The sequence below is a fragment of the Podarcis muralis genome, chromosome 10 (genome assembly GCF_964188315.1).
Source record: "Podarcis muralis chromosome 10, rPodMur119.hap1.1, whole genome shotgun sequence".
Lineage (NCBI taxonomy): Eukaryota > Metazoa > Chordata > Lepidosauria > Squamata > Lacertidae > Podarcis > Podarcis muralis.
Window position 1 is genome coordinate 52,485,467 of NC_135664.1, and position 26,952 is coordinate 52,512,418.

At 43.2% G+C, this 26,952-nt stretch overlaps 1 protein-coding gene across 4 annotated transcripts in view; it reads right to left on the reverse strand.

Moving 5' to 3' along the window:
- CHST11 (carbohydrate sulfotransferase 11) overlaps window positions 1-26,952 on the reverse strand; it is a 204,387-nt gene that overhangs the window by 140,641 nt on the left and 36,794 nt on the right. For 2 of the 4 annotated variants that reach the window (XM_077935025.1, XM_077935024.1), the window contains exon 2: window positions 16,081-16,119. The exons of the other annotated variants lie outside the window; for them this stretch is intronic. In XM_077935025.1, the coding sequence (XP_077791151.1) occupies window positions 16,081-16,119 (39 nt within the window). The remainder of the gene's footprint in view (window positions 1-16,080; window positions 16,120-26,952) is intronic. 4 annotated transcript variants of the gene reach the window in all.

Sequence of the window (26,952 nt, forward strand, 5' to 3'; positions counted from 1 at the left end):
GAAACAGTAAAATCAGCTATGATCAAATGGGCACAAGACATAGGTCATGACATTATGTTTGATGACTGGGAACAGTTATGGAACACAGGTGTTAAGTTTACGGCTTGTAATGCTTTGAGAGAAAACATAATGAAAATGATCTATAGGTGGTACATGACCCCAGTCAAACTTGCAAAAATTTATCATTTGCCCAATAATAAATGTTGGAAATGTAATGAGACTGAAGGTACCTTCTACCACCTTTGGTGGACCTGCCCGAGGGTTAAGGCCTACTGGGAAATGATCTATAATGAAATTAAAAAGGTCCTTAAATGGACATTTTCTAAAAAACCAGAGGCTTTTCTCCTGGGCATGGTGGGCCAATTGGTGTCAAGGAAGGACAGAACTTTTTTTTTATGTATGCTACTACAGCGGCAAGAATTCTTCTGGCAAAGTATTGGAAGACGCAGCAGCTACCCACTCTGGAAGAATGGCAAGCGAAGGTGATTGACTATATGGGAATGGCAGAGATGACCGGCAGAATCCGTGATCAGGGGAGTGAGACAGTGGAAGAAGATTGGAAGAAATTTAAAATATATCTTAAAAACTGTTGTAAAATTGATGATTGCTGACATGTTATGGTGTTAAGAAACAGAGAATTACAGCTGTAAATCATAAGTTTAAGGAAACTATAATGAAAATCAGTTAATTAATTGAATGGAGGGTTGCTGAGAAAGGGTAAATATAAGGATGCAGAAAAAGGGAGGTATGGGGAAGTCCGGGAAGTAAGGTGAAAGAAAACAAGTTTAAGATATTATTTATGTTTATCCGTGTGTATGTTTTGTTTTGTCATATTGTTTGTTTTTATTATATGTCTGGAAAACTAATAAAAATTATTTTAAAAAAAAAAAGATTATGGGAGCGCAGGAACAAAAATCAGCAAAAATCAATCGTGCGTTGTGTCGGAGAGGGAAACCTGAAAAGAGGAAGTGGTTGCTTTCCTGCATTCTGCCTCAGGGTCTTACTGCCCACCCTCCTCTGTTTCGTTGCTGTGTTTGCTCAAACGGAACAAAGAGCAGGCAAATCCCCTCCCCTCCAGGCAAGCAGAGGGGAAAGCAGAGGTCTTTCCTTCTAATTCCTCTCCATGCTCCTCGCAGGCAGCCAGAAAACATGCAGGAGGAGAGAGAAAGCTGGCTTCGGTTTGTGGAAACTTTTGCCTTTCTTTCCTCCCTCCCGTAAAATCCCTCTCCTGCTTTCTTAGCCAGCTGCTTCTCTGCACACCGCTCTCTTGTCCCTTCTGTGTTTTTCCTTCACTCCCCACTTAAAATGTAGTTACAAAGCATGGATCCACATGGATCCTCAGGATCTTTGCATTGGGCCACCCCAAATTCACCATCAGATCACATAGCAGCCTGCCCCCCCAAAAAAATCACACACCCACTGTTGCCTGGGGCTGCAATGGTGCAAAAACGTGGTTAAAAAGCATGGATCCACATGGATCCTCAGGATCTTTGCATTGGGCCACCCCAAATTCACCATCAGATCACATAGCAGCCTGCCCCCCAAAAATCACACACCCACTGTTGCCTGGGGCTGCAATGGTGCAAAAATGTGGTTAAAAAGCATGGATCCACATGGATCCTCAGGATCTTTGCATTGAGCTACCCCAAATTCACCATCAGATCACATGTCTGTGGCCACAGCATGAAGCACAAAAATGATACATCCACTGTTTCATTCAGAATTTTTTCCCTTGTTTTCCTCCTCTAAAAACGATGTGCGTGTTATGGTCAGGTGCGTGTTATAGAGCGAAAAATACGGTACTTAATTCGTTCCGGAGGTCCGTTCTTAACCTGAAGCACCACTTTAGCTAATGGGGCCTCCTGCTGCTGCCGCGCCGCTGGGGCACGATTTCTGTTCTCATCCTGAAGCAAAGTTCTTAACCTGAAGCACTATTTCTGGGTTAGCGGAGTCTGTAACCTGAAGCACATGTAACCTGAAGCGTATGTAACCAAAGGTACCATTGTATATCAAAGGCCTACGAAAGCTATGTCTAGGCTGTGCTATACATTTAACCTCAAAATACATGAAAATGAAATTGGGTCTGGGCTACATTCACAAAGCCATCTGCATGCAACGAACAGCAAAAATATGGAAGTGGGCCATAGCTCTAAGGCAGCAGAGCACATGCTCTGCAGCACAGAAGAAGTGGTCTCATCGGGGCAGGACTTTGCGGCAAGTGTCCAGAGCCCCAATCATGGAATGGGGGGGGGGCACAAGCACAGCAAGAGTCACTTATCACATTTTCAAGTAGGTTTTCTTATCTGCCCCTCACCCTAAGGCCCGAGGGTGGGTTACGCCAGTGTGGTGTAGTGGTTAAGAGCGGTAGACTCGTGATCTGGTGAACCGTGTTCGCTTCCCTGCTCATCCACATACAGCTGCTGGGTGACCTTGGGCCAGTCACACTTCTCTGAAGTCTCTCAGCCCCACTCACCTCACAGAGTGTTTGTTGTGGGGGAGGAAGGGAAAGGAGAATGTTAGCCGCTTTGAGACTCCTTCAGGTAGTGATAAAGCGGGATATCAAATCCAAACTCTTCTTAAGATGACTTAAAATTCAATATTAAAAACTGATTAAAACAACTTGCTATGCCATCCTGGTTATAGAAAACAGGAACTATTCACAAGTCTGGTGCTTACACCCACAATCTTACGTCTCCCCAGCGACATACTTTACTCCCTTTGAGTTCTAGAAGGAGGGGTGGGGGGTCCTGTGGTCCTCCAGATGTCTTTGGACTGCACCTCCCATCAGCAGCACCCAGCATGACCAAGGTAAGAGGTGATGGAAGTTGGCATTCCCACCCCGATTCTGGAGTGACAGCATAGCTCTGTGTCTCCAGAGCACCAGCACACCTGTGATTCAACAGCACCTTCACTTCCGATACAAGCAAAAGCAAACATACCCTACCAGTAATAGCTGCATTTGTTAGGGCAAAAGCTGCCAGTGTAATGTAGCTGTTAGAGTGCCAGACTAGGACCTGGGAGACCAGGGTACAATTCCCCAGTAAAGTTCACTGGGTGACCTTGGGCCAGTCACTGCCTCTCAGCCTAACCTACCTCACAGTGTTGCAGTGGGGATTAAATGAGGAAGGGGGAGAACCATGTACACCACATGGAGCTCCTTGGAGAAATGATGAGATATGAATGTGATAGATAAATAGGATCAGGGGTTAAAGAGTAAACCACAACCTTCTAACAAACTCTTGCTGTCATCTGGCTGGCTCTGCAATGGCAGCACGGTCACCACAAGTGTCTGGGAAGCCTTTACCTTCATTTTTATTATCATTCTTCTTTTTAAAGAGAGTTTTCAGCAGGCTTTCTTGGCTCGGCCTCACAAAAGGTAGAGAATTGCAAGCTTAATTTGGTTTCAGGCAAGGTTAGATGCCTGAAAAATGGGAGCTTCAAAATCACTGCCCCAACCCCCTTGCTTGGGCAGCCACCCAAGGCAAAATTTTGCAGAGTCAGGACAGGATGGAGCCAAAAGCCTTCACGCAACTGCTCTCACTATTCTCTTTAGAGAGCATTGAGAAGATCACTAAGCACAGACACCTTGCCAGGACTGTGCTGAGACAAGCAGATGGGAAGATTGAAAGAACGTTGGCTGCTAGAAAATGATCTGCTGCAGAAGATTAATGGTTCTTCTGTGAGTCCGAGAGACTCGGGGACAGAAATGGGCAAAGGGCAGAGAAGCATCTCTGGGTAGGTGGCAAATATCTGAACACAAGCAAGGGTAGCATTTCAACTTCCAGCTTGTGGATGGTGCAACAAGCAGAGGCTGCCCCATCAGGCAGTAGCCATTTTGTGTTTTTAAAGGAAGTACATGAGAAAATACCCCAGCGGGGTCAACCTGACTTGGGCTACAGTCTGAAAATTTTGGAAGTCCCAAATAGGCAACTACACAACTCTTCAAGCCAGTGTTCCCACATCACAGAAACATAGGAAGTGGCCTTATAAGACTATTTGTCCATCCAGCTCAATACAATCCTACTTACTGTGACTAGGAAAACCTCTCCAAGGTCTCTGGTAGAGATCTTTCCCCTGACCTGCCAACTGGTCCTTTTTGCTGGAGATGTCAGGCTGAACCTAATCTAAACACACTATGGATGTGCAAATCTGTCCATTTCAGTTTCTCACTGTTCCATTCTTGCATTCAGTACTCCACATTCCCATATCAGTTTGTGATTTATTTATTTATTTTTAAAGAAGCCCTCATGAAAATTCATCAGCACATTAGTGTAGATTTCTCATAACTTACATATTTTTCTATGCAATTCTGCCTATCGTACACATTTTTGCATGCAAATTTTGCAAAACTTTTGCATGTTATTTTCACCAACATATGGGACATTACCCTAATGTATGCATTTTCATATAGATTACGTACTCAACTGAAGAACCACAAAATTTGGATAGGTGCAAATGTTCAAAAGATGGCTGTTTCTCAGTTCACATATTGTTTTGGAAAGTGAAATAGGCAGGTTTGCCATTAAATATGATCTGAATCCAATTTGTCCACAATCTCTAACACAAACACACTTTTCCACCTTGCAAAGTTCTTAAATGCTGGTCCACTGAAGGTCATAGCCTAGGAGTCTCAAGTAAGATGCCAACCATTTCATAGTTTGCTCTCTTATCATATTTGCTTAAACAGATGTCTTTCCAGCAGAGCTGATTAGCATTCTGAACAGCAGGATCACTCTCCTTCTATCTACCTTATAGTACATGAAAGGGAATTTCATTAGCAAAACATCAGTAGGTTTACAAACAGCATTAACAATTCCTTCTGCTCATCTAACACCTTCCTTTAAGAATTTCAAGGCACTCAGATGACAAGTAATTAAGTTATGGCATACCCCCAGTGAAAGGGAGAACTCTGATTTTTTACCCATTTATATTACCATTCTGATTAAGAAAAACAAAACAAAACACTGAGCACCATATGTCTGGACCAAGCTTTCCATTCACCTGCCTTGCAGCAGCTCTCACATCCTGATTAGTGCTAGGATACATATTAATCCCATGCAGGTACTGTATGAGCATGTTGCTCTTACTTATAATATCCTTTGCTCACAGCAAAAAACTGCAAGAGCAACCCACAAGTCCCCTTTTGTACAGCAGAGCTAAAGAGCAAACAGAAGATCTGCTCCTAGAGAAGCCACCCTGAGAAGTTTCTGTACCCAAATTGCATTATCTATTTTGTGGGTTCCGCCATTGAGTTTAAAGCTGCAATCCCATTCACAATTACTTGCTTATTTATAATTTGGTTGTACTGTAGGACAGTCCACAAACTTGCCTAACATTAACGGATTTCCCCCTGTGAAGTCTTATTATTTTAAAAAATCTACTCCAGATTCAGAGACCAAATAACCTCCCCTTCGTCTCTCCATTTTCCCTTTAAAAAAAAGGAGAGATGATTTAATTAAACTTTGATCCTGTAAATTTGTGGACTATGTAAAGACATCTTATTCAGTAACTGGTGCCAGGATGGAACAAAGATGTAACACGTACCATGAGTCATTTTGAGTTTATTTCCCCACCATTCTTCCAAGGAGCTCAATATGGTATTGCAAAGTGCTTCCCCACCCACTGTTATCATCACAATGACACTGCCTTGTAGGTTAGACTGAGACACAGCAATTGGTCCAAGATCATACCACAGACTTCATGGCCATGTGGGGATTAGAACCCAAGTCGTCCCAGTCCCAGTCTAATACTCTAAACACTGCAACAACAACAAAAACCTGGTCGTACCTTACAGACTTAACACACATGGGCTTTTGTGGAAGGACCTTCCTCCTCAGAGGAAGGAGGAAGAGTGTCAGTGCTTCTGCTGCATTAGCTGTGGCTGTCATGACCCTGGAGCCATGTCCCTCATTTTTGAGGAGTGAGGGGAAGGACATGCAGGTCCAGTCCCACAAGTGCTTTCAGAATAACCTGTGAGGCCCACTCAACAGCCTGAAGATGCAGCACCACAATCTCAGACTCAGAGGACTCGACAGCTAAAAACCCAGGAAGACCTGAGGCTCCTCCACAGTAGGAGATGACTGAAGGAGGCTGGGTCCTTTAAGTAGAGCAATATTTTGCTGCTCAGGCGGTGCTAGCTATTTGGCTGCATGAACCCCTGCTGCTGTAGAAGGACTCCACTCCAGCTTATTTCTTTCTGGAGTAACGGCATAAGAAGAGCCTGGTGGAAGAGGCTCATCTTGTCCAGCATCCTGTTCTCACAGTGACCAACCAGCAAACAGGACTTTCCTCTCCTGTGTTTTCCAGAAACTGGTGTTCAGAAGCGTTACTGCCTCCCAATTGTTTCTCAGACCATGGCAATTGCAGAGCGCTGCGTTTCCCAGAGTACAGCATGAGCCTTGCCTCTTTCCTAAACCTTGCCCCTCTTTGCCTCATGAACCTTGCTAGGCCTCACTCGCCACACCACGAGCCCAACAGTGGCAAAACTGCAGGTGGGGGTGCGGAAGGCAAGGAAGCAGCAGCCCTGCTTGCATATGAGGATGCAGGCAACATGAGTGCTGACCTAGTAGGGTAGAGAGACAGAGTTCCCTTGTCCAGTTTGGGTGGGGAGGTATCAAAAAAAGGAAGCACCACTACACTTTGTTTTGATGTATGGCAAGCAGCAATTTTTCCTGGTCTCCATGCCCTTTGAAGAAAGCATGTAATAGGATCTTGTAAGGAAAGGAGAGTCCTAAAATATATATCTTTTCCCGTGGATAACTCTCCATCACAAATATAGTTTATCTGTGAGGGAAAGCCAGTGACTGCATAATTTCATGGTTGACTCATGTTTTAAGTGGTTTCCAAATTAGAGGGAGTTACACAGAAACATGGAGGTGAAGGTAAAGAAGAAGCTAAAGTGCTCTTAATTATAAGACAAGCAAACAATGAATATAAAGCAATGGCTTTATTTATATCCTCTTCCATGCATGGGGTCAATACCACACGCCTCAGATGCATTTGCTGAATTCTGCCCATACTACAGGAAAATCATCAGGCTCTATCATTTCCAACTCCAGTGCATGATGATCGTGTTTCTTGCTCACATTTGGATATTTCCACCTTAGAAAAAGCAGCACATCCTTTAAAACAGGGTTGGGGAGCCTTCAATCTGCAGCCGATTAGGCCCACCAATACTATATCCTCACACCAGTGGCGTAGCGTGGGGGGTGCAGGGGGGGCCGGCCGCACCGGGCGCAACATCTGGGGGGGGCGCTCGCCGCCTCCGGAGTTGCCGAAGAGCCTCGGGCGCAGGGTGTAGCAGAGCCCCATGTCTTGTGGAACTGACGAGCTGGCAGCGGCTCTCAGCGCTCACCGCGGTCCCCGCGCGTCAGGGCCGCGGAGGGCGCACCAGGCAGCCCCTCCTCACAGCCCCGCCGCCGCTGCTGCAGCTGCTGGGCCATGTTGCATTTTCCTCGCCTCTCTGCCCTCCTCCTCCTCCGGGCAAGCGGCGTCGTTTGTGCGGCAGCGCCAGCGGCAACTCGCCTCAGATCACCTGACACGGACCCGCCGCCGCCGCCGTGGCTACCTTACTGTAAATACCCCAGCCCAGGCAGCAGCAAGAAGAAGCTGGCAGCAGCGGCAGGTTAGGGGTTAGGGGGCGCAAATTACTTGCCTTGCCCCGGGTTAGGGGGCGCAAATTACTTGCCTTGCCCCGGGTGCTGACAACCCACGCTACGCCGCTGCCTCACACCAAATGCCATATATATTTATTTAAACAATTTATATACCGAATAACTACAATAGCCTCTAAGTGGTTTATAAGGATACAGCACAAAAAGTAAACAATCAGTTAAGCTACAAAATCAAACATCAATTAAAAATCCTCCTGTCAAAAATATTCAGTAGGTGCTGGAAGTTCAACAGGGAGAGGGCCTTTTTGACCTCAGCTGGAAAGGAGTTCCACAAAATTGGGCCCACAATACTGAGGGATAGGAGTCATGCATTCAAGCCATGAGGGAACACTAACAGTGACTCCACAAAGATCTTCAGGATCATGCAGAGATAGAAGGAATGAGGCAGCCCTTAAGGCAGTGTTTTTCAAACTTGGGTCTCTAGCTGTACTACAGCTCCCATCATCCCTAGCTAACAGGACCAGTGGTCAGGGATGATGGGAGTTGTACTCCAACAACAGCTGGAGACGCAAGTTTGAGAAACACTGCCTGGAGGCTCTAGTTGGAGCAAAGTTGTTAAGCAAAGCTGCAAAATAGTGCAGTAACCTTGAGCTTGGCCCTGGTGTGGGGGAAGGCACTGAAAACTTTTGAGCACCCGAGTTATGTACTGGTGAGAGCCTGTCTCCGTCAACAGTCTAACTGCAGAATTTTGCTCCAACTAGAGCCTCCAGACCAGGTCCAAGGGTAGCCCCACACGGAGCGTGTTAAAGTAATCAAGTCTTGAGGTTATCAATGCATAGGTCACAATAGCCAGACTATCCCTGACCAAAATTGCTGTACAATGTCACGAGTGGAACAGGTAAAGTTGGGGTCGCATAGGTTCCATGGCAAGCTGGGGTTGCATTCAGTGCCTTTTAAATGTTATGCCAAATGCAAGTCCTGGTGGTATTTGTTCCACTATTTCTGGTGCATGAATAGGACTCAAGAGGCAGCTCTTATGTAAAACATTTGGGTGTATAATTGGTTCAGCAGCAGACCTCCAAATGGCAAAACACAAATAAGTATAGCATAACTAAAAGAAACCAAGCTTAAATGTGTTACGTCCATGGAACTATTCAAGCATGTGAATTTTCAAATTAGCATATAAGGATTTGCAGGACCTACTTTTGATAACTACGCCTTCTAATCCTGCAGAATAACTTAACACATTTTTGTGTTTCAGAGAAATAAAAAGGTGGAATAAGATCTACAAAACTTTGAACATTCCTGGGATTGTGAAAATAAAAGCATTGTTAATACACTTGAAGTGTTTTCTCGCCACAGTCAAATTAATAACTGTACTTTCCTTTGACTACTTTAACAAAAGAGAGGGGGAAATAGTCATACACACTTTTTGGCAGCAAGTACATGGCCAAAGCAATGCTCCCAAGCCCACACAACAATTTGACAACCTACTGTGAAAGCAAATAGAGTCCTAAAATGGAAACAGCTAAGCATCAGATTCCCATGGCCCTGGAATCTCTCTCTTCCCTCTGCTAGACTATTTTAAAAAGAATCAGTGTCATCCCTAGAAGGACCAGGACATGGTAGAAATGCAGACATACAATAGTTTTTGAATTACCATCCAATATACAGATTTCCCTCTTGGGGAGCCAATAGGGTCCTGGCTGGCCTTACCTAATGGATGCTTCAAGCTTGCTCCTCCATTGTATGCAATATATTGTGAAGAGAAGCCATGCAAACACAGGTATTGTGATTTCTAGGACCCAACCACCCAACTGACCTTGGCTACATTCCTGCCTCTGGCCTCTCAAATCATCATTTGCTGATGTAGCTCTTGACTTCGGCCTGACCTGGGCTACATAATCACATCTCTCACTTCCAGCTGATCACTCAAGAGACTGAATTCCCCATTCAGTTTAATAAAACAAGTACTTAATATATATAAAGTATATTTCTGAACAGGAACACCACAGGATTCTCTCCAAGACAGCACTGTAAAGATGCAACAAAATGAGTTAGCCACTCAAATCTGTTTGTTTTTAAAAACTCAAGATTTCCTTCCTTCAGACTACCTTGAGGTGAGCTAACCTTGCTTTTGCTTTAGTGTGATCCTTAAAAAAAAAAAAGGTTACTACTTGCCCCTTTAGCACAGTGATAGGGAACCTGTTGCCCTTCGGATGTTGTTGGGTTCCAGCTCACAGAATGGCCAGCCAAAATGGTGAAGGGTCAGGGATGATGGAAACTGTAGTTCAGCACCATCTGGAAAGCTACAGAGTTAGATTTTAAAGGCACATTCCCTTTACGCTGTTCTTCTACTGGCAAACGCACCACCACCCATCCTCCTCTGCCTGCTGTGTAAAGAAGTGGTCTAATGGGGTGGGGAATGAAACAGAGTGCAGTAGGTATGCCTTAGAGTTGTTAAAGGAGAATACAATATCCAACGTGGTAGCCCCATTTATAAATTGCTATCCTCTACTGTTATCATAGGGACGTGGGTGGCGATGTGGGTTAAACCACAGAGCCTAGGACCTGCCGATCAGAAGGTCGGCAGTTTGAATCCCTGCGACGGGCTGAGCTCCCGTTGCTCGGTCCCTGCTCCTGCCAACCTAGCAGTTTGAAAGCATGAAGTGCAAGTAGATAAATAGGTACCCCTCCGGCGGGAAGGTAAACGGCATTTCCGTGTGCTGCTCTGGTTCACCAGAAGCGGCTGAGTCATGCTGGCCACATGAGCTGTACGCCGGCTCCCTCGGCCAATAAAGCGAGATGAGCGCCGCAACCCCAGAGTCGGTCACGACTGGACCTAATGGTCAGGGATCCCTTTACCTTTACTGTTACCATAAGTAAAGCTCTAACCATGTTCTCAACACTCCCCACCCCCTAGCAGCTACACAAAACGTCTTGCTGAAAATAAGTGATTACACATATGCAATAAAATGAGATTACAGTCAAACCTCGGTTCTTGAACAGCTCCGTTCCCAAATGTTTCAGCTCCCGAATGCTGAACACCCTGAAGTAAATGCTCCAGTTTTCTAACGTTTTTCAGAACCCAAACATCCAATGCAGCTTCCACTTGTTTCGGAAGTCGAACGGTCTTCCGGAACGGATTATGTTCGACAACCGAGGTTTGACTGTATTTAACTGCTTTGTATGCAAACCTGGCTTCCGAATAAACATTGTGGATGAAAAAACCAAAATGGTGCTAGTGAGGGGTTTTTTGGTTTTTTAAGTAGCGTTTGACAAATGCTCAGCTGTAGGATATGATGGTTTTATGAAGCACGGAGAAATTCCCTGTCCATAAATCACCCTTTTTCATTTTTTCATTTAGTTTTTTTTAATGTTGCTTCAGCCTTGGTAGAAATAAATTTTTAATACCTGAGCTCCTGTAACCCGACAAAGCATTTGTTAGATGCACTGTGCTCAGTCAGCCTTATTTCGCTCCCTCCTGAATGAAGGTATGAGAAAATGGATGTGTACTGGCTGGGATCAGACAAGCCATCTGATTCCAGCCAAAGGGCTTTGGTGAGCTACCTGTCAAGCAGTAAATCATCTGCCTGTGGAGGGAGGGGAGCATACTCCTCCGCTCGAAGGTGACTCTTGAGAACTCTTGAGGTCAGCTATGAATCAAATCCCCATTACATCACCAACTTCTGCATTTTAGGGATTTTCTTCCTTTCCTGTCGCTGCGTCTGTCTGCGTTGGAGCTTTTCACGGTGGAGCAATTACAAGTTCGTTGGAAGGGTGCCAGGCATTTCCCCAAAGAGGTGTGCTGCCTACATCCCAAATCATTCTCTCCTATTCTGCATATATGGCATTAGCCATGAATCTCAAACATCCCTTGCACCATGGACCCAAAAGGTTATAGGCACTCTCTATAAAAGGAAAGTGTGAAGAATCTTCTGCCGTCCTCCTACCTACACCATATGTTGGATTCACTATATACAGTGAGTTTCAACACATTTACACGTTGGTTTCTTTTCACGTACTTGACAAGATTTATATGCTGTTTAATTGACAGAAACCTCTGAGTGGTTTACATGAGGCGACGTAAGATCTTCATTAGAAAAATAGCAACCAAATTGAAAGCTAAAAATACAATTGACATAAAATGTAGCAAAATATTAAAAAGGCCAGGAGTTTCAAAGCAAATATGCATAATAAACTGCATGTTAAAATTACTTGTGTGGATAGACTTGGGGGGGGGGGGGATCAGTTAGCAGGTGCCAAAAACAATAAAACAGAGATTTATGAATGGGCAAAAGAGGCAGGTTCCAGGGAGTAGGTGCTACCACAACAGAGGATCAACTCCTTGCAGATGCAGAACTGCCAGTTCCTTGTACTCAGTGATATTTTTCTAGAAAAAATATGTGTCGGAACTCACCATGAACACCTCCCTCGTTCCCTTAGAATGGCAATAACACCCACCTGAGAGGTGCTGGAACTGAGCTCTGGTGAGTTCTGGCTGAAAAAAAGCCCTGCTTATACTCTAAATTAATTGGAGTGTGTGTGCATGCATTATGGTATGTTGTCTACCTGTGGAGATGAATTTAGCTGTTTGCCAAAGAACCCTGGAAATTGTGATTTGGTGATAGCAAAATTAGGCGTTCAGCGGCAGATCCAAGTGTGGTCCAACAGCTACAGAGGGGCATGAAGAGGATTTAATCTCAAGCTAAGGGGGAAGAAGCACATAAACCCTTCTGCCTGTGGTTTTTCCTCACAATTCTTCCCCTAGCCTCTTCCTGCCCCCTGATACAAGGAGTTCTGGGTATGTTTTCCAACATTGTGACGAGTAATGACTCCAGGAAGGGAGTGGCAAGGGACAGGCAGTGGGTGCACAGAGGCACAGTACAGTCTCTCCCACCCTAAATTCCTGCATCTTGCCTCTATTTTGTAGCTATTGTGGCAACCAGGATTCCCAGACCTGGCACTGAATGTCTAATTCCAGCCATCTTGCTGCCTGCTTAAATATATTGCGGACTCTGAGTTCCCATGAGACCCAATAACCATTCTTTTTTGTGATTTGCTTTAAGGAGAAGGTTGAGGATTGTATTTGGAGCCTGTCATAAATTTCTTACGCAGGGGAAGGTTAAATGTGGCAGGTTAAATGTGTGACTAGGATACTCAAGGTTTATGACCGTTTCAAAACATTATGGCAAAGCTTATGAAGCTTACATATTAGATTCAAGTCAGTCACCAACTGTCAGGCAAATTTAGTGAGGACCGGCCATTTTTCAACTGCTGCTAAATGGGTAAGTATGTTAAGAATATCTATCCATTTTTAAAACAATGTATTCTACTAATCAAAATAAAATGGCAACAAAAAAAAAGCAGTGTAGAGTTTTGTCCCTTTCCTTTTTCTGTAATCAATCACTGCAGTTTAAGTTAAAGTCAAACATTTATTCAAAGTGAAGAAGTGGTTTGGGTGAACATATGCTCACTTCGTGCCAAAGCATTTCTTTTCAGGGCAAAGGAAATGTGCTCAGCCCAGGTCCATCGTACTTCATCAACATTTTTTTTAAAAAAATCAAAGTGTCCAATATATACTAGGCACTGCATCACAAGTAGTAAAAGGAGTCACCGGCTCGCCCCTCTTAAGACTAGCTTCTACACAAAGTGATCTAGTACAACAGTGCTAGCAAACTTGGTGCCCTCCATGTCCATTAACTTCAGTGGGTCTACTCTCGAGCAAAACATTGCTGCATACTACCCAGTATGAGACCTGCATCTGATTTGCCAAAGTTAAATCCATAACATAGCCTATTTCTCCACTCCACGCACATGCTATACGGCATTGTAAACAAAACACTCATTACTGAAGCCTTCCCCTGTGCCGGTACTTACCTTCCTTATCTTATCTCACACCTAGAGACCCTTGGAGCAACTTGAACGGAAAATCTGAAAGACGGGGGACTTGGAAACGCATTACGTAATCATACTGCTAGAAACTGCTTTCCCTATTAATGTGTTGGTGGTTCTGGTAGTGTTTTTGTTATCCAAAAATGACAGGTGTCAAGCAAAGAAGTGAAGAGGACTGAGGGTAATAAAACTTATTTACAGAAGGGCAGAGCAAAGTGATAAATGAAGTAGTCAAGTCCATTCATATGACCATCTTAGGGCATGCACAGCTGTGTTTTCAACCCACGGTGACTGTTAGACATTCTGCATGGCCCAGACTGCATGCAGCAGGTTTTTAACCCATTGCAGCTGATGTTTTCTTAGTGGTTCTGGTTGCGCTAAAACACAACCCACCCAAGGTCAGCAGTCACACATTGACCTCAACCCACAGCAATATAGCTAACTCAGTATGGGCCTACGAAGGCCAGAGCTGATGCACCTGTGTGTACGTTCCTTTAAATAAGACTTTTGATTGGTGTTATTACTGCTGCTTAGGCTACTGAGCAAGTAAGTGAAGAATTGTTAGCAAACAATCAAGTTTCCCAACAAACCTGGTAGCTGCCTCTCAGGTTCTGTGGAAGAAGATTAGCTTGGATCCTAAAATAAGAAGCTCTCCCCTACAGCTACCTGCCCCTATGAAAAATCAAGGGCCTCTCTGAAGCAATGTGGGATGGAGCATTAAGGGTTGCTGGGAGAGGAAGAAGCAGACTCTGACAGTAGTTCCCTCCTGAGGAGCAAACTTCTCTGCTTCCCCTTCGCTCATTTGGCAGGAAAGCCAAGGGAAATCCTTCCCTTGCCACGGGCTCTGTTTCTTATCCTGAAGTGAACCGCCTCTCCTCCCACTTTCATCCATAAAGGAACTCAGAGCACAGAGGTTTCCTTTTTTGTGCTCGTGTTCATTCGCTCCATTTAAAGCAGATGTTATTCCTAAAGACAGCTGCTAAATTACACCAAGATCAACTGCTAACCGGCTACTGCCATAGATAGTCATGACTAAGGCTACTGTTTGTGCCACATTTTTCTTATATGGAACAAACTGAGTTGGCACCAATGGACACTCTGAGAAAAGACTATGCTGCATATGTTGTATGCATTTTCTGAAGTTGCCCAACATGCCAAAAGTTAGCATAACAGTAATCTGCTGTGCAAACTTGAGAAATGAGAGAAATATGTAATCACTGTAATGAGAAGAGCAAGTATATACAACACAGCCAAGTCTACTTTTCTTACATTTACATCCCACTTTTCTGCTATCATAGACCCCCAAGGCAGTGTAAACATAGGTTCCAAGTGGTCATACATCCAAGCACTGATCAGACTCTGATCTGCTGTCAGGGACTGGCTGGTCAAAGAGGAATGAGAGACACCAGCTGGGGAATCCCCAAGCAGAACCCCAGAGGTGTAAGGCTCAGAGCCAGGGGATTGGTTGTGGGACACAGAGGAGCTGTCAGAAGGAGAAGATTGGTGGGAGGTGGTGTCGGAAGCTGAAAGAGCAACAGGGTTTAGTGAGCAGGCAGAGCCTGTGACAAGGAACAGTTCAGACTCTGAGGCTGAAGCAGAGATGAAGCATCATGCTGAAGAATCCAGGGAGTCTCTCACTCCTGCTATGACAAGCTTCCCTTCCTGCTGGTCTCCAAGAACATGCAGAATAATGAGAAAAGCAGAGCAGAGGTCAGAGGTGGACAGACACGGTTTGAGACTGCTTGGGGAACATCCTGAAGGTTTTAAGGGTAGTAGAAGGCCTTCAATCCTGGGAACTGCTCCATAGGGGCAAGACCTATTGGAAAGGGTTGCTGAGACCACCAGGCTGAGTTGTATTTTGTTTCCTTAAATAAAGACTTAACTTCACCAGCATCATATATTTTCTTCCTTTCTTGCTGACCTGCGTCTGACCCCAGCCCTGACACCTGCTTAGCTTCAACAAGGGCCTTATATGCCTTCATCCTATATGCTGGGGCCTTGTTTGGTCAGTTTCTTTGATTTTGAATAATCTTTACCTCCTCTGGGCATACAATATATTATTGCACTGTGCTCCAGTTACCTAAATATTCCACATTCAACATCTGCATAAAGCAGACAGGTTTTGTTCATGCCAGCCACATGGATGCCAGGGGTCTCTGCCCCTACTCACCACAATTCTTCATCCAGGCAAGCACGGGACCTCCACACAGTTCAAGTCCTTAAGTGCTTTTGCCTAGCTAGAATCAGGAAAGCACAGAGAAGAGCAGGTGAGAGGTCTGGCTTAGGGAGAGGTGTGTAGCTTGGATGGGGTACTGAGGGCCATATATTGAAACCTGGAGGGCCACATTTGGCCCTCAGTCCTGAGGTCCTCCTCACTTCAGGCATTTAGCCAAAACCTGATTGTTTTGGAAGGCCTTCAGCTGAAGAAAACTGAAGGTTGTTTTCTTCTGTGCCTTCACTTTAGTTTTTTTTGGAGTTTTATGAGTTCCCCATTTTTGCTGATTTTCCTTTTTTAAGCAGATTCCATTTTTTTATGGTTGCTTAATGCATTTTGTGAAGTTGGTTTTCTTACATGTCTGTTTGATTGTTGTAAGATGCTTCAGTTTTCTTTCTGGGGAGAAAGCAGGATATAAGTTTTATAAATAAGTAAAAGAAGTGCAAGTATTTTGTATGATTCACTTTGCTAATTATGGGTATAATTACAGCACAGAAAAAAATTATGAATGGGGGAAATCTAACTCAGATAACAGATTAAGCCAGGGGCAGCCAACAGAAGTTGGCTAACTCTGGCTTCCATCGACCTGAGCCAGCATGGTCAATGGGTGAGGGATGATGGGAGTTGTAGTCCAACAAAAGCTGGAAGACAGCAAGTTCTCCATCTGTGGGTTAAGCTCTAGTGCAAGCAACATGCAACACATTCCATGCCAGCTGAAAAGAGATACATTGCTTTTCTTAGAGCTTAAACATCTATCTAGCCCTTCCAGATACATTTCTGTATTTTGGGCTGCCACAGAAAGTAATAATAATGCATAATATGCCCTCAGATTGACACTGGGCCTATAAAATGCCATGGAAAATAGCAGATTACTATCCAGAGAGCTGCAACAGTTGCTGTACCTCGAGCACACTTACATGGTGCATAGGCTATATAAATCATGCCTTTTTATTAGAACTAGCCAGAGAGTTCATACAAAGCAGGAATCTCAAATACCAAAAACAAATGTCTTACTCTCAGGCTTTATGCAAAGCTTTCTATTAAAATCACCAGGGCTTCACATGCATAATAGAGGGAGACATAAAAACACCACTTCAAATGATCAATAGTAGAATAAAAAGCAGGTCTCACTTCTGAGAAGTGAACTATGATATGAGTTGAATGGGATGCTGGAAATGATCCCGAGCCAATGGGATGTGGAGGGGCAAGAGTGCTAGACTATGATAAAGGGAGGGAGGCTTGGGTTCAGATCTCCACTCAGCCATAAATCTCACTGGGTGGCTTTGAGCCAATTGCTTCTGCTAAAGCCCAACCTGTCTCACAGATGAAACTTGCAGGGCCGGCAAAGCCATGTGGTTGCCCTAACCTCCTTGGAAGTTGGGTAGGATGAAAAAACACACACACACTATATTTATACGGCATATGGAGGTTACACCAAGAGTTTTCTCCCTCTGGTCCCAGAGGGGTCCCTGTACTTCAACGTCCTTGCTGAAGGATGTCAACACGCAAGTTCTAAGTTATTGAAACGTAGAATTGTAGAGTTGGAAGGGACACCAAGGGAGTTTCAAGCCCCTGCTATACAGGAAAGTCAACATGCACAGAGTCCTACAGCAGCTTAGGGTTCTCAGAGTGCAAAGATATGGCAATTCTCCAAGTCTTCTTCTCAGATGAGCTCTTTTCAAGGTGTTCCGGTAACTCCACAGTTGCACAACTATCCACTCTTTCCTAATAAGAAACAATGACCCACAACCCACGCTGTAATTTGAGTTATGTGCCTAATCTGTCCAGTAACACTGATAAGGAAGTTACCAGATTCGGGCCAGGTGCATCTTGGGAATGATCCAGCTCTTTCCTGACTAATGGAATTAACACATTAACTACATTCCTTAACAACTTCTGTGTCATAACTGTAGAAAAACTGGGTCTATAGCACATTTGCTGTAAAAAGTGCTATTACATGTTCATTCTTTGTCGCAACAATCCTGTGAGAATTTACACAGAAAAGGATTATACTGGAGCCTACCTTTGGTATGATTGAACTCCCCGGGGACTCAAAAGCGTGTCACTATTTTGTGACAATTAGGTTGGTCTTAATAAAGGTATTTTCCAACTGTGAATTGGGGAAGGGAAGGTTCTACTTGACATACCTTTGCTTTTTTTGTTTATTAAATTCATGTTAAACTGTATCAAGCACACATTTAATTCACTGATTGAATCCTTAGAGGCTTATTACTAAAAACTGTCTTGAGACAATATGAAAGCACAATGTTATCTTCTACATTGCACTTGCAATATTTAATTACATATCTCAACACAAAATATCTAATTTAAATGTGTATTTTATCTGAATATGCACATTTCTAAACACATCTTACTCTAAAATATGCATTTTAAACATGTTTTGGCACCTTTTTGTAGCTGAGAGCTATGTTGCAAAATCCAGGTAACTGTGAAATCCAAAGAATAATTAGTTTCCAACCTGAGCATTAGTTCAGGGGGTACAGATCAGGTCACTCTGCATCAGAATTCACAGAAACTGAATTCCTTAAGCATCTCTAGCTGTGACACAATGGAAAAATCAGCAGGGAAAGGAACTGTTGAAAGCACAAGAGTCCTTCCCAAAACACTTGTCAGCTGCAGAACTTACAACCGCTCTCTTAGGACAGAATGTGTCAGTTCTGTCCTAAAGCATGCAAGGGAAATCCACAACAACGAGGCAACAGGAGATCAAGGACACAGGAAATAAAGAGATAAAAGATGAAGAGGCTAATCTTATAGAACACACGCTGGCCTACAGAACATGAACAAGAATTTATTCAGGCGGGTGAAGCAAGTTAAGTAGCAAAGAGAATAAATATCAGGTGAAATTGTATTTTTTTTCAGAAGTGCGAGCTCTGACCAGCAAACAGAGATTGAAACAGGGGTCCAAATGCTTTCAAGGCAGTCTGAATCATACAGGAACAAAGCTAACAATCCACAGAGGAACAGAGACCATGGGAATAGGGCTGCTTTCATTATTCTGGAATTTCACATCATGATGCCCTAGCATTCTGAAGGCCACGGAAACTCAGCATACTCAGCCTATAAAGTGTATTGGCTGGCAGCAGACAGTGGGGTTTTTTTAACAAAAAGGAAAAGAAAGAAAAGAAAAAAGCACTATGTCACACAGTTCAAAGCCCCAAAGGTCTAAGAGAAGCTGATATCATGAGAAATTGTGCACAACATATAGAATCACAGACTTGTAGAGGTTCGACAAGTCCTACTTGCTGCAATGCAGGAATTCTGCACACAGCTGTCCCTGGGTGGGCTCACACCACCAACCTTCTTGGTAATATCTATAACTTTATGTTGCAGAAGACAAACGCAATCCACCAGAGGACTAAGGAGGAATCTAAACAGGTCGTGATCTTCCCAATGGCAGCTTCTGAAGGTGAGAAAACCAGGGACAGATTCAAAAAGAACTGGGAGACCAAACACAGCTCAATAAATCACCTATTAGAAGTTCTCAGCTGCCTTGTGTTCTACAGTGGCTAATGCTCAGAGACATAACTGAAGGGAACAACCACTCCTCAATTAGTTACCAAGCCAGCTGTGCAATGTTGAATGCAAGAGACAGAAACACTGTCTATTATGAATTATTAAAATAGACAAATGTAGCAAGATTGGTATTAAGATGTCAACATTTACATCTTATATAGAAAAAGTAAGAAAGAATCAATCAGGATTCTTATATGTGCAAGTCTATGCAAGACCCAAAGCAGAAGTATTTCAAAGCCACCTTTTATAATGTAAAAGCCACTGGTATCTAATGAATGGAGCCACCACTGGTTTTTCTTTATTTCCTTTTTTATTGAAATGGATTTTGCTCAATTTGAACAAAGTGTGCTAGTTTGGGCACTTTCCGAATACTGCACAGTTTGAACCTATTCTGTAATTGATAAGATCGGTGGGACCCTTTAAATGTTACTCAGGCAACTTTTCAGTGTGTAGCTCCTGTGGAGGGAAGCTGTTCAAAATGACACAACCACATGAGGGGGACTCAATTGTGCAGGATCTGAATAGGACCACAGATCTGTCACCTTGCTTGAAAAAATGGGGGTCGGAGGGTAGAGAGTCACATTCTACATTGCATATGGCTGGGTCATTTTAAAAGGTGTCCAAACTTTGCAAGAGAAGCTCACAACAAAATAGAAAAGCGACTCCCACGTAGCTAAAAACTGACATTTAAAAGTGGGCCTGGAAGGATTTAGTTTTGAAGCATTTAATATCTTTGTGGATGACATGGTTTCAATAAATTGGTAGCAGTTTTACTAAGTTTTACTCAGAACAGACCCACTGAAATTGATGGACATGACTAAGGCCCTATCTGCAGTATGCACTTAAACTAGTATCATAACACTCTAAACAGCCATGGCTTCCCCCAAAGGATGCTGGGAGCTGTAGTTTGTTAAGGGTGCTGAGTGTTGTTTGGAGGTCCATATTCCCTTCACAGAGCTACTACTCTCAAAATTCTCTGTGAAGAGGAATAGGTTGTTAAACCACTCTGAGAATTTCAGCCCTGTGAGGGGAGCACATGTCTCCTATCAACTCTCAGCACTCTTAACACACTACATTTCCCAGGATTCTTTGGGGGAAACCATGACTATTTAAAGTCATGTTCATCAATTTCAATAGGTCTGTTCTGAGTAAAACTGACCTGGCTACCATCCAATTTGTTCTTAGGTGATCTCTGATGTGACCACAGATTGAAACATTGGGTAAGGTTCTGAGAATGTAATTCCATAGAGTAGCGCAATCAAAAATCTTGATCGTGACTCTTGCTCTGTCGTCTTGCTAAGAGGGGGTTCTTGCAAAGTGAAATAAAACCACACTATTTATCTTCTGAGAAGGAGAAAGTATGAGCTATTCTTATTACTTGTTTTCAGAGACTACTTACACCCTTGGGAAGCGGAAAGAAGCAACAGAGTAGGATTTAATTTCTCAAAGAGATTTTCTTCCAGCTTTATGCATGCTTCTGCAAATCAGCCCCAACCATCTGGCTCAAGCAGATTTCATTGCCTTTGTATTTACAGTTGGGAGATTTGGGGGGGAAATACAAAACTGGAGATCCTTGGACTGCGGGTGCCAGGAATACGTCATCAATACATGCAGATACGTACATAGGAAAGAGTCTTGCAGCACCTTAAATGTTAGCAAATGTCTTTATTGCACAAATCAGCCTTTCCCAACCTGTTCCCATCCAGATGTTTTGGACTCCAACTCCCTTGCTGGCTGAGAATGATGTGGTTCAAAACATCTGGAGGGCATGGGGGTGGGGAAGGCTGGCATAAGCTTTTGTGCGCTGCATGACGCACAAAGCGTTGTCCTGAGAATATAACCACAATTCAGAATCACCGTCCTTAAGGCGTCACAAGACTCTTTTGTTGTTTTGGCTGCCAACATGGCTATTCCTCTGGAAGTTATTTAAGCGATCAACACTCATTCAAGGATCGAAACAACTTTTTAAAATGGGAAGCTTCACATGGGCATAGAAAATTATAAACAGCTTGTGTGGAAAAGCATGCAAATGTTACTTCTCTCATTAGAAAGAATGCAGTACAACTATAATTTTATCTTTTAATAGTATTTTGGAATAGTAAATGTTATGTACTGAAGTTCTCACCCTGGGCCAGGAGGGGGATACTGTAGATAGTTATGCAAATAAGGGATCGAAAGTGACGTTCAGTGATTGGATAGTTTTAGAAAATTGTTACAGTTACGTTGTACTGGAGCTCTATATAAGCAGGCTGACTGAACCCTTCAGTTCAGTTCTGTTCTGGCCTGTGAATAAACAAGAGCTGTTTGAAGAATTGCTGTGTCATCTGATATGTTCACCCACAACTTAACAGTAAATGTATTACTTTCTCTATACAAAGCAATGTCATGTTTTCACTGAAGATGTCAGAAGCTTTCTGCACCTGGGATACTTATTCCACCATAACAAGATATAAGTGCATCATTTCACCTTTCAGATGGTTTGCTTGAGACCAGCTCAAAGGTCTCACAGGGGAAGCCTTCACACTTGCCTTTCACAAGGCATGCCCCTCAGCTTTGCCTTCCTTCTTTGTTTTACTGAATGCAGGGCTTTCTGAGTTACAGTAGCTCTAACCACTAATATCTACGAGGCCTGTAAATATTATGTGGTGTCTTTAAAGTTAACACCCCCTCCTAAAAAGCTCTGAGTTCCCTTAAAAGGAGGGAAAGCAAGAAGGGATGCTCGGAATTTAACACTGTGGCTTTCCTCAAATCAGAAACTTAATTCCTGACTGAATCTAAAACGCATCTCCTCTCCCTCAAATTCATCATGCAGCTGTAACAATGACAAATGTCCTCTCCTCCTCCTAGAAAATTGAATGCGTGCACACTCTTGCATCTATCTGCCTTCACTATAAACAGCAGGGCTGCTAAGCATGCTGGGCCCCTGTCAGAGTGATGACTTTGGTATGCAGTGCCTCAAACTGCTTCCTATAGAAGCACAGACTCCTCGTTCCCCTCCAATGTTTCAAAAGATCCTCTTGCCTCTTTGCAACACTAGAATCATGGAATCACAGAACTGAAGAGCTGGTCATCTAGGCCAACCCGCTGCAATGTAGGCATCTCAACATGCGGTCCCTCATCCAATTTGAAACCATATTGGACCCTGCTTAGCTTTGCAAAGGTGCTAGCAGGAGAAGTGAAAATCCGCTCAGACCCGTGCTTTCTAGGCATGGGACAAGTGGAAGTGTGGAGGAGCCCAAATGCAGGGACAGCACTTCACCCACTCTGTTCCCTCTCATCACCATAAATAAATGAAGCAAATGCAGGAAGCCTTTGCAGAAGGCATGGAGGACCTGTGGCACTCCAGATATGGTTGGGAGCCCAGCTGCCATCAGCCTCAGCCAGCATAGCCAATGGACAGGGATGATGGGGGCTGAAGTCCAGGAATACCGGTGGAGGACCACAGGTGTTCTCTGCCCCTGCTCTACAGGAAGGCAAGTAGATAGCATGACTGCAATCCCATAGGATAAACCTGGTGGGGGAATAGAAACTTTAATCAACAGACAAAGTGATGCTCACACCATCTTCTCTTATAGCATGTGGATCCACTGCATAGTGTTTCACAGACATCAGAGGGGAAGGCCACTGAGCTGATTTGCAGATACTAGCTTTGGAGATACCTCACTTCAGTTCCTGGATTGTAGCAGTAGAAAAGATGTGGACCATAATTATGGTCCATAATTATGCTTGGCAGAAGAAGGAGCCCACCAGTCCAGTGTTGGAGAATAAGTTGGAATCTTGTTGGAGAATAAGTTTTATGTCTATTTTTGGACCCTGCACAACACATCAAAAAGACCATATCCATCCTGAATTTGTCTGCTCAGGAATGGCAATGTGAAAATTACATTGTGGGGTCATGCACAAACTCAAGCACCAAAAAGTTACTAATTAAACTTCAGCACTGAAACTACTTTTGGCAAGAACTCCAAACCCAAGTCGAAGTACACCTTTGATCCTATGGTCCTTCAGAAAAGGCAGCCTGCACTTGAGTGGAGGCAATTTACTGACAATATGGCTACTAAAAATGCATTTTCTTTTTCTTTAGGGAGAAGAAGTCCAAAGAACAGATAGCAAATGAATCAAATGGTTTCATCATTAACAGTGTAAGGATTAATGATAAGCTTCACTGTGGAAATTGGCTGGGCACTGGAAAATTTGCAACACAACTCCTTTAGAAATTGCTTTGTGAACAAAAACAGAGCAACCTTCAACCCATGCATGACAAATGGAAATTTCCACAAAATATGATTGTAGGTCCTTTGGGGGGGGGGGGGACTAGGAAGCTCACCCTGATGATGAGGCACACAGAGGGTGGACTTCAACATAAAACTAAGGAGATTGTTCCATCAGTACAAGTGGGAGTCCTGCTGGCTTTACTAATGCAACCAAGTAATTGAATCCAGTCCAAAGTGTTTGAATTGTATTAAACGTATTATAGCACACTGTTTTTACATTATACAGTTTTTACAGTGGTTCAAATAGCTGATAACATTTGATAGATAGCAGTTTCCTCTGATGCACATGGAAGAAGCCAAACACCCTTGCAACTAATTAAGGGATGTTTTCAGCTGGATTTTAAGCCACAGTCAATTAATAAATTAATCTGTTGATTAATGCTTTCAGGTCTAGTAATTTCATTAATTCCACAGCAACAGCAACTGACGTATGTCAGGCCTTAAGATACGCTAGCTTGGAATCAGATGGTAATCGCTGAAAGCTTGGAACAGAACTTAGTTACTCATCATGGGCTTATGCCTCTCTTGCATTTCATATCAGCCACCCCCAAAAATACTTTACGTGAAAACATCCTCCAACTGGTTTCAAATGCCGCCAGCTTTGTAATGAAGAAAAGCCTCAGAATAACCAAATCCCAGCTGGTTTTCACCAAGCAACTTTCACCAGTTACCCAAAGGCACATATATATAAATTCACTGACTAATAATAATAATAATAATAATAATTTATTATTTATACCCCGCCCATCTGGCTGAGTTTCCCCAGCCACTCTGGGCGGCTCCCAATCAAGTATTAAAAACAGTACAGCGTTACATATTAAAAACTTCCCTGAACAGGGCTGCCTTAAGATGTCTTCTGAATGTCAGGTAGTTGTTTATCTCTTTGACATCTGATGGGAGGGCATTCCACAGGGCAGGCGCCACTACCGAGAAGGCCCTCTGTCTGGTTCCCTGTAGCCTCACTTCTCACAATGAGGGAACCGCCAGAAGGCCCTCGGCACTGGATCTCAGTGTCCGGGCTGAACGATGGGGGTGGAGACACTCCAAGCTTTGCAAATGTGCAAATACATAAACACTTTTCACGCATTACACTGGACATGTGGAGGGAAGGAAGCAGTTTGCATGTGCTGTTACATTCATCGTAAAACACTCATCTCTTTTAATGCCAGCAGGAAAATGAGGGTTCCTGATTGTGACCACATAAGAGTTATAGAAATGTAAGAGTTACAGAATGATAGAATTGTAGAGTTGGAAGGGACCCCAACGGTCATCTAGCCCAAACCCCTGCAATGCAGGCGTCTCAACCAAAGCATCCATAACAGAGGGCCATCCAGCCACTGCTTAAAAACCTCCAGTGTAGGACAGTCCACCATCTTCTGAGGGAGTCCATTCCAGTGTCAAACAACTCTTATTGTCAGAAATTTCCTCCTGATGCTTAGTCTAAATCTTATTTCTTTAAACTTGAATCTATTGGTTCGAGTCCTACCCTCCGGAGAAGGAGAAAACAAGCTTGCTCCATCTTCCATGTGATAGCCCTATCATATCTCCTCTCAGTCTCCTCTTATCCAGGTTAAACATACCCAACTCCATCAGTTCCTCAATTCCAACTCCCTCAATTCCAAAGGCTTGGTTTCCAGACCCTTGGCTGCCCACCTCTGCACATGTTCCCGCTTGTCAATATCCATCTTAAACTGTGGTGCCCAGAACTGGACACAGTATTCCAGGTGTGGTCTGACCAAGGCAGAAGAGTGGAACTATTACTTCCCTTGATCTGAACACCACAGCTCCATTCACCACCACCCCATGAATTAAATATACTGACTGAGTTAAAAAATCCAGCCATGGGTTGGGAAGCTTAGGAATAGTAAAATGAGATTGAATTTCTCAAAGAGATTTTCTTCTAGCTTGATGGCTGCTTCTGCCAAGTCAAAGAACACTTTTGCTTCCTCACAAAACCAGAACCACCAGATCATTCATTGCTTGCTCAAGCCATCTGCCATATTTTTCAGTGTATAAGACTAGGTTTTTTCCCTAAAAAATAATGTCAAAGATTAGGGGGCATCTTATACTCTGGGCTATCTCCCCCCATTTTCTTAAATCTGAGTTCCCCCAAAACTCATACATGGGGGCATCTTATAGATGGAAAATTGTGGTATTTTTTTTCTTATTAAACTTACTTTGAGGACTCAAAGAGGTGCTGGGAAAGACTGCTGAGATTTTAGGAAGTCTTCCTGTCAAGAGTAGTCAAAGTTGTGATAGTCTGACTTTCCATAAGGCAACTTAGTACACTTTGTGTAACAACAGTCTGTTAGCCAAATTATCATTAGTCTTCTGTAGAATGACTGACACTTAGCAAAAACATAATCCCTGATCAAAACTTGGATAGGGGTCCTGGTTCTCGAATCTGAGCAATGTCTCACAAAAACACTTTACCAACTAAAATGGAAGTATGACCATTGACCTGATCCATGGAGGCCCCTACTGAGCAGTGAAATTTTCGCAGTCAAAAGACATTTATTCTTAATTAGAAATTTTGCAGTTCCAAGCAAACAGCAACTATAGGATCACCACGTGCCACCCAGACAAAGGTTTAACTCCTCATCTGCAATTTGTCAGAACTAAGCCTCTATCATGGTTATTACAAAGAATAATCTTCTCCTATCTCTTACTCATTTAATTTTTAAGAAAAGGTAGTGATTCTAAAGAACAAACAAAACAGGTTTCTAGCTGATTTCCATAACCTTCCATTCCCCAAATGTGTTGTTTAATCTCCACAATTCAATTCATGGGCAGAAGAAAGGGAAAACATTGAGCTTTGTTTGTTTCCAAATATGTGCTCCTATAGGGAGATAATGGCATATTTCAGCTATAGTACCTATATTCAATCAGACAGGGACAATTAATTTTTCACTCAGGAGAGAATTTATGATGCATTATGAGAAGACACGAAACATTTCTCTTTTCCCACAGTGACAGTTACCCAATTCATTACCTCAGGACACAAACTCATTATCTCAGGATGGAAGTCTCGCTGTCCTTATTTATACAGCACCATAAAACAGCATATTACTTTACAGACATAAAGACAGTGCCTATGTTTTGAAAACAGGCCTAATTTTACAGCGTTCCCTCATATTAAATACTTAAATAGCATTTCCTCACATAATTATCTCCCCTGAAGGAAAAAGAATTACCATCAGGTGTTAACCGAATGCAAGAAAAAGCTGAGGAACGTCAGGGAATGTGTCACTTTGTGGTGACTTTCCAATAATAATAAGAAGAATAAGAATTATATTTATTCATCACAGAAGAATGCCCCAAAGTGACTTACAGCATAAAATATATTAAAGACATTAAAAGTCAATATAAAACTAACATAAAAACACAATACCTGAACATGCTCATCCAAGAATATTTA